This window comes from Peromyscus maniculatus, chromosome 6, assembly GCF_049852395.1.
Source record: "Peromyscus maniculatus bairdii isolate BWxNUB_F1_BW_parent chromosome 6, HU_Pman_BW_mat_3.1, whole genome shotgun sequence".
Lineage (NCBI taxonomy): Eukaryota > Metazoa > Chordata > Mammalia > Rodentia > Cricetidae > Peromyscus > Peromyscus maniculatus.
Window position 1 is genome coordinate 77,353,406 of NC_134857.1, and position 13,565 is coordinate 77,366,970.

Genomic DNA, 13,565 nt, shown 5'->3' on the forward strand with positions numbered 1-13,565 from the left:
TGTGTGTGTGTGTGTGTGTGTGTGTGTGTGTGTGTGTGTGTGTTTAATTTTTGGAGCAGGAAGCAGAAATGTGATGGCAGCCTCCATGTACGCTGGGGCTGGAGAGGCATACAAGTTGTGGAGACAGAGGCAGAAATGTGCTAAGAGGGTCTGAGGCTGGACTTCTTCATGCATGCACGGGAATAGACAGCCCAGAAGGAATCACTGCCTATGCTACCAACCTCACAGGAATGTAAAAATGAGCCGCTGACCTTGGCTATAGTCTTTACCTATGGGTGGAGCTGGGAAGACATTTCATCTTGTTCTTACTTCATATACACATGTGGGTGAAAGGACCAAGCAGATGCCATAACAGGCTGCTCAGTCTTCTCTCAGAGATTAGGCCTCAATTTTAGTTTCCTGAGACTTGAGCAAGCAGTTTCTGGGAGGGTCATGAACAAAAGATATAATCCTTGCAGTAGGTCCCTTTCTGCACATACTCTGACTGCTCAAGGTTCAGCCAGTTGTTTACTGTCTGGGACCCCTCACCAACTTAGAGCTACGTGCATGAGTCCAGGACAGAGCCTGGGCCACTGAGTCAACCCACACAGTCAGTACGTGCTAGGCCAGCCAGCCTCCATGGCAGCTCAAGGACAAAGCCTGGGACTTGTCCAGGCCTGCCGAAAAATGTAATTGTAATCCCCAACTAACCCTAGCCAAGTAAAAGTTACTAACATGATTGCCACTCGAATAAACCAATCCTGAGTCTATTCTTATTAGTTTGTAGACCTCAAGCTCCCCTTAAAAACCCTGCCCCATGGCTACTCAGGGTCTCTCCTGCTCTGCTGTTGCGTCAAACAGAGTCCTGAGTTAACTCGTAACAATATCAAGACTCTTTACTTTTGCATCCGATTTGGTCTCTTGGTGGCCTTGGGGGACTCTGGGTATGCCCTGCCCCAGTACCTCCAAATTGTCTGTCCCTCAGCCTGAAGGAAAATAATAGGACAGTCTTGACTCTCAAAGACACAGACTCTGAAAGGACAGATGTTGGGGTAAATTGAAGAGTCACCTCTTAGCTGACCACTAAATCAGCTCTTCTTTCAACTTTGTTGAAAGCTAAATCTGTTTTAATTATTTTTACACCCCAAAGAATTTATGTCAGCAGTTGAGTGGCTTTTCTAACCTTAAGTATAATTGCTTTTTTTTATTGGGACCTGAAGAGGCTTCGATGACTTCAGGGAAACACTGGCATGATAGTCAGAGAGGGCGAGAGTAGGTCTCAGACCTGCGGAGGGGTCATTCACGGAGGAAGTGGTATTTCAAGTTGAGAACCATGTGGCACAGAGAATTCTCTTTGGCAATTTGGAGAATGCTGCAGGAGCACAGTGGGAGCAAGCTGGCATTTTCCTGGTGACCAGGGAACAGAAGAAGCTTCATCCTTGCTGGACCGACCTCAATGGTCTGTGTTTGCAGTTGATGCCACTGCAGGGGCCTGTGCCAGGCTGAAGCCAGCTGAACATAGTTCTACCTTCTTTCTGATGTTGGTCTTGTCATTTGTGATTCCGAAGGCTGGACCCAACCAAGAGCTCTTGTGCAGTTTCCAGATTCTCAACCTTTATTGTCCCCAACCCGCTGAGTGGCGTCCGTAGATTCCACCTGTGTAGAAGTCATGGGTAAGCAAAGAGAAGCTCTTTAAGTGTTGGTGGTTGGTGGCTTATTTGAGCATCTGATAACAGCCCGACGATCGGCAGCAGGTGGTGCCCCCTAGTGTTGCAATTCTTGTGTGTAGGCCTCTGTTGGAAGTCAAGGTCACTGGTAGTTCCCAAGTCTCTGCTACTGTGACTGTCAAGGCCACCAAGTTCCTGGGGTTTGGTGTATGTAAGACTTGGCCTCCATGATTCTTCTCCAGCTGTTAAAGCAGCCAGCCGCTTTACCACTCTGGCGGCCTCTCAGCCACTCCTCCATCTCTCTGCTGCTGCTGTTTCTTTGTTGTGTTACCTGCGCAGCCCACTCTACTAACGATCAGCAAGAAGCAACCACTTTAGAGAAGCCTTTTGTGAAGCCTAACGTTGAAACACCAAGGAAACAGCGGAGGAGGGCGTCTTTAGGCCAGCTCACCAAGTGAGCCAAAAGGCCTGCAAGTATGCATGGGTAGAAAAAAAAGTGTTTGTAGTCATCACAACAAGTCTTCTGTGAAAGTAAAGGTTTGTGTTGAAAACAGTCCTGACATCGGCCCCTTTGCCCCAGCGATAGCAGACCCTCTGCTAGGCCACCAGGGGCATTTTCCCCTTTGGTTTCGATGAAAGTGTTTTCAGGGCAAGTCCAGCACAAGTGATCATGGCTGAGTCATCACTCTTGGGGGTCCAGAGTAAACAGTTGAGATCATCACACAACACCCCAAGACTTACAGGAAGTGTTCTGAGTGGCTGGTGCTGGTTGGAGGCTGGTTCAGCTGACCTTGACCGACAGCCTGTAGCTAGAGTTTTCCTGTCTTGCCCACGGTCAGGACAAATCTCTGTCACCCACCAGTCCCACAGCCGCTCAGACCCAACCAAGTAAACACTGAGACTTATATTGCTTACAAACTGTATGGCCATGGGAGGCTTCTTGCTAACTGTTCTTATATCTTAAATTAATCCATTTCCATAAATCTATACCTTGCCACGTGGCTTGTGGCTTACCGGCATCTTCACATGCTGCTTGTCCTGGTGGCAGTGACTCCTTCTGCCTTCCTGTTCTTTCTTTTCTCCTCTCTGTTAGTCCCGCCTATACTTCCTGCCTAGCCACTGGCCAATCGGTGTTTTATTTACTGACCAATCAGAGCAACACATTTGCCATACGGAACATCCCACAGCAACAGCCATTTTACTCATTGTTGTAGAATATTATTTTAAGGTGTGTTACTTTTGTTTATGTTGCATTTGCTTAACTCTGTGGAGCTGTGATACTGTGCCTGTCTAAAACACCTGATGATCTAATAAAGAACTGAACGGACAATAGCAAGTCAGGAGAAAGGAGAGGTGGGGCTGGCAGGCAGAGAGAATATATAGAAGGAGAAATATGAGAGGACAAAAGAAGTAGCCAGAGAAGGAGGAGGACATCAGGGGCCAGCCACCCAGCTGCGCAACCAGCAAAGGACTAGGAAAGAAAGATATATGGAAATAGAACAAAGTAAAAGCCCAGAGGCAAAAGGTAGACGGAATAATTTAAAATTAAGAAAAGCTGGCAAGAAACAAGCCAAGCTAAGGCCAGGCATTTACAATTAAAAATAAGCCTCCATGTGTGATTTATTTGGGAGCTGGATGGTGGGCCCCCCAAAAGAGCAAAAACAACCAACAACAGCTCAAGGCAGCAAGACAGAGCCCAACAGCTGCTAGTGAAGGAGTCAGGCTGTCCCATGAGCTTAACGTCTTTGCTTATGTAAATGAACATGAATGCCAGAAGAATCCAAATTATTCATATGACAAGCTTGAAGAACTTATCATCTGTGCTGATGGAGCTTCTCATAGCAAATGTTGTTTTAACTAAGCATCTTTTTATTTTACCAATAAAGACTCAGGAGCCAGATGTTCAGGTGGAAACCTGCTAGCTCAGAGAGGCAGAGGAAGCCTCTGCAGTCACTTCAGAGAGAGAGCTTTCTCCTAACTCATCTGGAATAAAAACTCATCCAACCAATGTCCCTCCCTTCTACTTCTTGTACCCCTCTCTCCTCGACCTCCCAACTTACCGTCACTCTCTATGGTCACTTCCAGTCGACTGGTGCTTGACCTATGGTTGATTTTATTTAAATAATGAAATCTTGGGATTTACAGTGTGATTAAATATCCCACAGCACTTCTCAACGAGCCAGAGAGAATTGGGTCCCTTCCATCTGCCTCATTCTACTTCAGTAGGGCACAAAGTGGTGAGGAGGGTGCTAAATGCCAACTCATTATGATCGGTAGCATTTACTCCTTTGATTAATCAGTAGCCACACAAGTCCTTAAGCTCCAACTTACACTCACACTCAACAGTAACACAGTACTCCTGACTGCTCAAGACATTCAACTGTCCCCCACCCAAAACACACCCTTTTTTTCAAAATACTTCTCCTGAACCACAATTCCATCTAGATCCTCTGTAACTGAAGACTTAACACAACTCACTGTTCACTGACACTCTTTCTAAAGAATAGTGAGAAAAAGAAAAGAGGGGCTATCTACTGACTTTGTGCACACAGAGGGCAAACAAGGAGGCCATTGCATATGGCAGCTATAGTCCTCACAACCATCTGATCCAATGCCCTCTTCTGGCTTTCCCAGGCACCAGGCATGCACAAGGTACACAGACATACAAACAGACAACACCCATACCCAGAAAATGAAAATAAATAAATCTTAAAATTTGAAAGTTTTGCCAGCCACTGTCTACTCAATTATGTACTCTGGAAGTGGGAAATGACCACAGGAAGAGTTCAAGGACCCACTGGGAATACGATGAAATGGACTGGAGATAGGCTTCCATGATCACCTCTCTTCCATGAACTCTTACTCACTGTGCTGAGTAGGGATGTTTTGGTTCACCTAGAATTCACATCCTTTCAGAGCCAACACCTAGCAGTTCTCCCCCTCACCCCAATCTGATTATTGTCTTTTCCCCAGATGTAGCTTTTCAAGAATGCCTGGGCTCCTCTCTCATACATTTAATTTCCACAGTCACATCTTCTGGCTCTTCACCCAGTAGGTGAGTAGATATTAAATCGTATATCCATTGTAACATTCAGTCTCCCCAGGCCTTTAAATCCTTCCTGTATGTGGAGCCAAGGTAGGTCCAGAGCTTCTAATTCACTCACTGTGGGAGACTTCCTGTCCATGTTTCTGCCAACCAGGGAAGCAAACTGTCAGAGCCTGCTCAGTTCTTGGAGATTATCAGTTATTTTTCTGTCACTGTGACATAAAACCACGACCAGGGAAACCTACAGAAGAAAGTTTATTTGGGCATCTAGTTCAGAAGCAACGATCTCTCACCATCACAGCTGGGAGGCACGGTGACAGGAGCAAAATGTTGAGCGCTCACATCTTGAACGGCAAGCATGAAGCAGACAGAGCACTAGGAATGATGTAAAGCTGTGAAAACTCAAAGCTCCACCCCCTCTCCAGTGACATACTTTCTCAAGCAAGGCCACACCTCATATAATCCCAGCACTTGAGGGGGAGGCAGGAGGATCGTGAGTTCAAGCCCAGCCTGCCTACAGAATGCTTTGTAAAGCAGTCCCTCACCTTGTTCCTCTGTCAACTGGCTTTGAAGAGCTTCCCTCTCCAGTGCAGTTGAGTGAGGGGTGTGGAAGTCCAGGCATTTGCTCATGCAGTTAACTTACGCCTTCGGCATCTTTTTAGCCTGGTCTTGGATGGGCCACTTCCACTCGGAAGTGCTGTTCTTCTCATGTGGGTCTTGGTAGGTCAAAGGATGCACAATTCTCATGGACAGCTCCAATATCAGTGCACCTAAGGGATATTTCTCCAAAGGCAAGGAGTTAAAGAAAAGAACATAACTCTGTTCCAAATTCTGGAGGACCAGAACAATGATTATCTGACGGGGAACTCAGAGGCTCCTTATGGCTCTAGACGCTTTAGTCATCGTTGGACCTGTGAGTTCAGAAGGAGGACTAGCTGAGGGTGCCACTCTGTCGTAATGATTTCTAGTCAACAAAATTAGGAGTTCTTCATATCATACATAACTGGTGATATTTTAGTTGCATTGTGATTTTAGATCTTCAGATGCCATAATATTTAGCCCCTACTAAATGTCTCTGCAGATTAAACTATTTGGATTCCTGCTCAGCCATGTGATCTCTTTCACTTTTAAATTCCATCGTCCCCAGTAGTCCAGTGCACAGTTCTCCTAGTCAAACCTGGACCATCTCAATCAGATCAGCCGCGCCTGCTTGTAAAACATCATCACAACCGGGCTCGCTGCCTTCCGACATTCCCCCAGAGAAAGAGAGTCGCTGAACCCTCGCCAAGAATTCAGCCACTTCTCCTGAGCAGCTCTTTGCAATTCCGCCCTAATAGCATATACTTTGGTGTCTTGAGCTCAAGTATAGAGACTTTGGGAGATGGGGGGGGGGGGGGTAGTTCCATCTATGTGGCTATGGGAAGGACATCGTTCACGTCAAGGGAAGACTCTCCAGTGTGGTTGCTTTGGGGTAGCCCACACTTCTGTAAGCAACTCCTCATCTGGCTTCTGTAAGTTCAATCAACTCATTGGTTGCCACCACCACCCTCCCCGGGTGTGGGGGGGGGGAATTGAACTTTGGTTTGTTGTTGAGACCTTAAAGGGACAGAGTAGATGTTTCATAGTCCCCAGACCAGGAAGAAAAATTTCCCAACATCATCTCCTAGGCCAGAAGGACAGACAGAACAAACTACAGTGTGCCTGTATTCCCTTTATCAATGAGTTTTGTAGAAGGTTTGGCCAAGGGAATGTTCTCTGGCCCTTCCTTGACTGTTTTTGTGGAGCTAGAGTAAGAAAATTAAATAAAATGTATACCTACCATGATGAGCTGTACCCTTGAATTATGAACCAATAAAACCCCTTCTCCTTTAAGTGGCCCTTACCATGTGTTTTGTAAAGTAACTAAGACCATTTCACATCCCAACATGTTTTTCTAGTTATTCCTTTTATGTGTGTTTTGCTTGCATGTGTGCACATGTACCACATGAATGCCTTGTGCTGGAGGAGGTCAGAAGAGGGTATTGGATCCTCTGGAAGCGGAGCTACAGATGTTGTGAACCACCATATGTGTGCTGGGAATTGAACCCAGGTCCCTCTGTAAGAGCAATAAGTGCTCTTCACTGCCGAAACTTCTCTCCACCCCCACATTCCAACATCTTTATTTCCCTAGACCTTAGGATTCCATCGTTTATATAATATCAGAGATAATTTGGCATCTCACCCTTGTGGAAGTTATGCCATTACAGAGTCAATCAAAGAAACTTTTCAGGCCCTCCCTCCAAGCTGCTGGGGACATGTCTTTGGCTCTAGCGTTTCCACTGAGTGCCTCCGTGTAAATGGATGGACAAGCAGTGCCTCTGATCTCTTTGGTCCAGCATCTGAAAAATCTGTTAGCATGCATACTATCAATGTCTCTACCCAAAATATGGAAGTCTTGACATTTTATTTTGAAATGAATCTGACAACCCTTCAGACTACACTTTGTGTTACTACCCATAATTTTATTTGTCTATATTATTTGTACAAAATAAACAGGTTTCACTCTGACATTTTCAAACACGATGCAATGTATTTTGATCACGATTACCCCATCAACCTTTCTTGTTCTCTTTCCTTCTTCTACTGGTCTCCTCTTTGCCAAATAGTCCCTCTTCTACTTTAATGTCATTAAAGAAAAAGTCTACATTCCACATACAAGAGAAAACTGGCATTTGTCTTTCTGAGTCTGGCTTATTTCTTAAATATGATGATCTCCGATTCCATCTTTTTTTATGAGGAAATTCTTGCCCCGTGTTGGGATGCCATATGAAGCATGACTCTAATTAGTCTTATCAATAAAAAACAGGAGTCAAATATCGAGCTAATAACTTGAAAGATCAGAGAAGCAAAGGAGCAGCCACCAGTGACTTCTTATCTCTCTGGATCCTCTGGCCGAATGGGGCCTGAGATCCTGACTCCATCTGCCTTATATTCCTGTCTCCACCTCCCAATTGTGCTGGGATTAAAGGTGTGTGCCTCCCAAGTGCTCGGATCAAAGGCATGAGCCACCACCGCCTGGCTCCTATGGTTAACTAGTAGCTACCTCCGCCCTCCAGGCAAGCTTTATTTTGTCAGAACACAAACAAAATATCATACAACAGATACAGGAGGGATTCGTGGTTCAGCTATTCATCAGTCTATTAATACTTCTTTTTCCTCAGCCCAGCAGGTGGAACTGGCTGTTTTGAGTCATCTTACAGTTAATTTGTAAACCCTTAAATATCATTTCAGATTCTACTTAGGTTGTAGGATTATTTCCATCAATAGACTCATGCTTATGTGCATTCTAACTTCCCTGGTAGGAAATGAGCAAGCTATACATTAACCTGCTTGCTTTATTTTTTTTTCCAGAAGAAAATAGGGAAAGGGTATGCATCTGTCATTGTGGATGGAGCCACTGAAATATGAATTCCTTTCTGGCTCCTCTGGCCCCAGGTCATCAAGGACAATGGCAGAGGGCAAGTAGACAGTGGAAGTTATCAAAAGATAGCAGACCTCCAGCTAAAGGAGGTGTCAATCACATCATTAGAAGTCAAATCTGCCCACCCGGGGCCAAGGTAAGGCCCTCTGCACCAAGGAAGAAATTATTCTGTGAAACACACAGAGCCACCTGAGAGTGTTTTCCTGGCAGTTTCTGTTTTGACCTGTGTCTTCAGTGAGTGCTTCTGAGCTAATGTATTGATCTTATGTTGCTCAAGCTCCTTTGCTTCAGCTTGTAGACTGAATGGATCCAGCACCTGCTATCTTTACCAATGACTCTGCTGATGCCTGGACCTTGGGACCGTAAGAGACTCATACATTTCCTCTGGAGAAGGGACTGCATTTAATTTTTCCTTGGGATTTAAATCACTTCCTGTTTGCAAAGGGCATAATAACATTTGCATTCCTATTAAAGACAAATATGGGCTTATGTTCTACAAGAGAGCAGAACTACTAATGATATTGCTCTCTTTTCAAGCTGTCCTCTAGATTTTTTTCTGATCCATATAATAATGTAACCAATAGTATTGAATCGCTGTTCTTTGTGGCAGAGTATTACACACAATGTTTTCACTGTTCTAATGCTATTCATTATGTTTATAATTTGCTTGCTTATAGGATACTCATGCATCAAATGACAATTAGATTCCTCTACAACATCTCAAATCAAAACCACTCTGGATATCCTACATTTAGAAAATAAAAAAGGAGATGTTGGAACATGGTCCAAGAATGGAGTCATGTGAGAAGAATTCTGAGTGCTTCTGAGAAAACTCCGGTCTTGTGATCTCAGTTCCTTTAAATCACAGAATTGGTCTTGGAATGTGTTTTTGTGCTCCTCCCAGGTGGAGTGGACAGGAGTGAGTTTACCTCAGATTATTCATTACAACGGGCTATTATTATTTGTTTGTTTGTCGCTATGGAAAACATGTTTTTGCCATATGCAGCTTGTTTTTTGTGATTGTGCATTTTACTCATGTGACTCTTCTTAATGCTCAGAATATAAATTGTCTGATGCTCTGAATAAAGGCTACTTACTACATCAGACTTTAGTCTGCCTCATTTATTGGCCCCATTCTCCCAGGTCCCACCACCTCTAGAACTGTGACACCCCTGAAGAATTTTCTTCAGGTGATTGTATGCCCCAGTTTGGAGACTACTGACATGTCTGACACCTGGCCCATGGGGCATATGCATCCTAGGGTAGCTATGAATGAATGCAGCCAAACACAAAATCATAAACTCACTTAAATGTTCTGAGTTTTCTGTGATTTTCTTTTTGTAACTTGATGTGTGGCTCTGGACCATGAACTTTGTAAATGGCAATGTTGCATTACAGTAACAGAATGCTGGATTACTCTCTAGGCATTGCTATTGCCAGGAAACGCACACACTCCAGCCAGCTTCCTCAAGGCACCCTTGACATCCTTGTTTCTCAGGCTGTAGATGATGGGGTTCAACATGGGGGTCACAACACAGAAGAGCACAGACACCAGGATATCCATGTCCAGGGAGTAACCTTCCCTGGGTCTGTCATAGTTGAAGTTGGCTGTTCCGTAGAAAACTACCACCACAGTGAGGTGGGAAGCACAGGTGGAGAAGGCCTTTCTCCTGCCCTGAGCAGAGGGGATCCTAAGGATGGCAGAGATGATGAGCATGTAGGAGCCTGCAGTGAACAGGCAGGGGCTCAGGCCGATGGTGGCACTGGCCACGTGGAGCACAGACTCATTGACAGAGGTGTCTGAGCATGAAAGCTTGAGGAGCAGTGGGATGTCACAGAGAAAGTGGCTGATCTGATTGGGTCCACACAGGGTGAGTGTAGCTGCCAGTGCTGTGTGAGTCACAGAATTCACCAAGCCACAGAGCCAGGACCCAGCCACCAAGCAGACACAGACCTTCACACTCATGAGGACCGGATACTGAAGGGGGCGGCAAATGGCCACATAGCGATCATAAGCCATTGTGGCCAACAAGACACATTCAGTGCCAGCACATGTCACAAAGAAGAAGATCTGGGAGAGGCAGCCTTCATAGGAGATGGTCTTCTTCTCCCTGAAGAAGTTCACCAGCATGACCGGAATGGTGGTGGATGTATAGCAGATGTCCAAGAAGCTCAGGTTGCTGAGGAAATAGTACATTGGAGTGTGGAGAGCAGGGCTGACCTTGGTGGCCAACATTATGAGTGTGTTCCCCAAGAGAGTTGTCAGGTAAATGGCCAGGAAGATCAGGAAGAAGATGCCTTGTAGGCTGGAGTGGTTGGAAAATCCCAGGAAGATGAATTCTGTGACATGTGTTTGATTGCTCATTTCAAATGGAGTCATAGCTACAAGGAGAACAAAGGACCCAGAGTAAATGTGACAAAGGCACTGTTAGACGTGTTTCTGAACTACTGGAGCCTTGTCCAGTAACACCAGGTATACAACAGTCTGGGCTATGGAGAGAGATTTCGAAGAGAGTATCCCCTGATTTCCCAGGGGTTTTGCATGGCTGCCTATTGGTAAGAACAAATGTAGACTTGGGCAAAATCTACAACAGATTGCTAACCTCTGTCTTTCCTTGGTCTGCTGTATCTCTTCCCAAACCAGAACATTGCTCTTAAATTCTTCTTTGCAGGTGTCTTATTTAAGTAATAAATTCTTAGTGTGAAAAATTAGGAATAAGAAAGAATGTTGTAATGATAAGCATACCCACTCACGGGGTCTATGCTGCCTTTTAATGTATTCCTTTATAGTCTTTGTTCCTCTGTGTTAACCTTTTAATCTAACTATGCGCTTAAAATATCAGGAGCACAAACCCACAACATTGCATTGTACTTCATAACACAAAAGAAATTTTATCTCTGCGCTGACTAAACACTCAGATAACTCCCTTCCTTTCGTTATAAATCTTGGGAGGAGAATGTGCACACAGAACATCTGGGAAAATTTCTCACTGCTTCTCCAGAAGGGAATTTTAAGTCAGGCTTTTAAATGAGTTGATGTCATTTTTCAATAGGAACTTTGATCTTTTCAGCATTTATAAGAAAACTTAACCAATTAAATTACTAACTTTCTCCGAGTTCTCTCCCACTCATCTCCAAGTCATTGTTGGATCTGCCGATTTCTGCAGTCTTGGAGTGAGGAATTGTGAGGAATTGTGAGGAGTTGTGGATTCCTGGTCTTGACGTGGCTTGAACTCCTGCCCCTGCTGTTTGGTGACAGTGGAGCAGCTCCGTCCCTCAGTCTCCGTCCCTCAGTCTGTCCACTGCATTGTGAACGGTGTCCGTTATGTAATTGTTGGGAAAAGAAACAGGACCTTATGTTAATAATCTGTGCTCTTGACATTACACTTGCTCAGTAGTCTTTATCAGGTTGGAAAGCCCCTCTTATGTGGGCTTTTTAAACAGTTTTGTGTGTTTGTGTGTTTTGGTGCTGGGGAATGAACTCAGAGTTTTGTTTTGTCCTCTACTCCTGAGACCATGTGCAGCCCCATATATTAATATGTGTTTTTTTTAATCATGAGTCCATATTTCATTTTCTAAAAACATTATCTAGATGCGCTGGGATGGCTTTGTATTTTTTCGTAGTGCATTAACATTATATGGATTGAATTTTGAATGTTGAACCAGCCTTGCATTCCAAGGCTTGATCTCAATGACTGTGATGCCATCCTTCCTATATGCTTCTAGATTAGATTTGCTAATGACTTGGTGAAGTACTTGTATTCATGAGAAATGGTACTGGTGCATGGTTTTCTTTTCTGTAATGTATTTGTTTAATTTTGTTATGACGAAAATCTGCCCATATAAAATGTCTTTTGATTTTTTTTTTTAACAGAGATTACTTTTGTTATATGCCTATTTAAATTCAGCAATGAAGCTATATATGCTTGGCAGGCATTGTTTTGGAAGGTTTTGAGCTTCAAATTCACATTTTCAGACATTCACAGAACCACATAGGCTATTTATTTCTTCTTGAGTGAGTCTGTGAGTGTTTCCTGTGTTGAAGGGTTATGAGCACAGCATGGGTACCTACCTCTCCTCTTTTATTCCTGATGTTTATAATTTGTGTCTCAACCTTTTTAAATAATTTGGATAAATTATTCACCAATATTATTGATATTTTGAAGGAACTAGTTTATCTTTGATTTTTTTTTTTTGCTATTTAATTTTGTTGTTACTTCTCTAATAATTGTCATTTCTTTGCTTTGATTTGTCTAAGTTTGTCTCTCTCTCTATGGCTTTCTGATTTTAGATACAGGTTTTTCTTTGTCTTTTTCAGTGCTGAGAATCAAACCCAGAGTCTTGCATATTCTAGTCAAGTGCTATACCACTGGGCTACCTCACTAGTCCTTAAAAATTTTAAAGACAAGTTCTCACAGTATATCCTCAATGTGCTATGTAGCCCAGGCTGGCCTTGAACTCTCAATCTTCTTGCCTCAGCCAATTCTGGGATTATAAGTATGGAATTACATCATGTTTGGCTAAAGATAAGCTTTCCTAACATCAATTTTAAAGATACAAATTTAAAACCCGATTTTTTGACATATTAGATTATTTTGATTCTGTCCAAAAAACTTAGTTTTCTCTGAAGTGTTCTTGTTGCCTCACAAATTATTATAAAACATATTGTTTACTGTCTAAATACTCAGGAATTTCCAGCTATCTTTCTTTTGTTGTTACCCTATGGTAGCTGAGGAGCTTCCTTTAACATTTCTTTTAGACTCTGCTAGTGGTACCCGCTGTCAGTTTTGTCTGCCTAAGAGAATCCTGCCTCTTCCCGTTGCAGGCTATCTTTGGAGTTTACAGGGCTATGGCAGCAGGCGCTTTGGGATGGCCATGGCGTTGTCTTCTTGCTTACGTATGCTTTTGATGAAGAGTTTGCTGTAATTCTTATGAACGGTTCTCTGTCGGTTATTTTTTTCTTCAGTTACCTTTAAGATGTTCCTCTCCCTGCCCCTACTTTGAACATAATGTACTTAGCCTTTTGCTTTTGCAGTAATTTTGCTTGGTGGTATCTGTCATTCATCTTGGAAAGTTCTCAGCCGTTATTTCTTCAAATACTTCTTGTGCCGTGTTCATCCTTCTCCTTCTGAAATTATAATTCTGAGTGTTTTTGACAGCTTATTATCAGGCTGTGCCTTTTGTACATTCTGGTTTCAGTTTTTAACCTTTCCTTTGCACTTTGGTTCGGGTCATTTCTGTTGACCTGTCTCCAAGTTTGCCATGCTTTCTCCCACTCTGCCAAACTTGCCAGAGCATCTGCTGCTCTTGCTCCTGTGTTGCTGCTCTCCGTTGGATGTTTTTGAAATAGTTTTTTTTTTTTTTATCTCTTTTGAAATTACCCATTTCATCTTAGATGCTCTTTAGAGCTCTT

At 43.5% G+C, this 13,565-nt stretch overlaps 1 protein-coding gene across 1 annotated transcript; it reads right to left on the reverse strand.

The window, feature by feature from the left end:
- Positions 1 to 7,466: 7,466 nt before the first annotated feature.
- Positions 7,467 to 10,545, reverse strand: LOC102914137 (olfactory receptor 5V1-like). Its single transcript, XM_076573775.1, has one exon. The coding sequence runs from the start codon at positions 10,530 to 10,532 to the stop codon at positions 9,573 to 9,575; it is 960 nt and encodes a 319-aa protein (XP_076429890.1). The 5' UTR covers positions 10,533 to 10,545; the 3' UTR covers positions 7,467 to 9,572.
- Between the last annotated feature and the right edge of the window lie 3,020 nt (positions 10,546 to 13,565).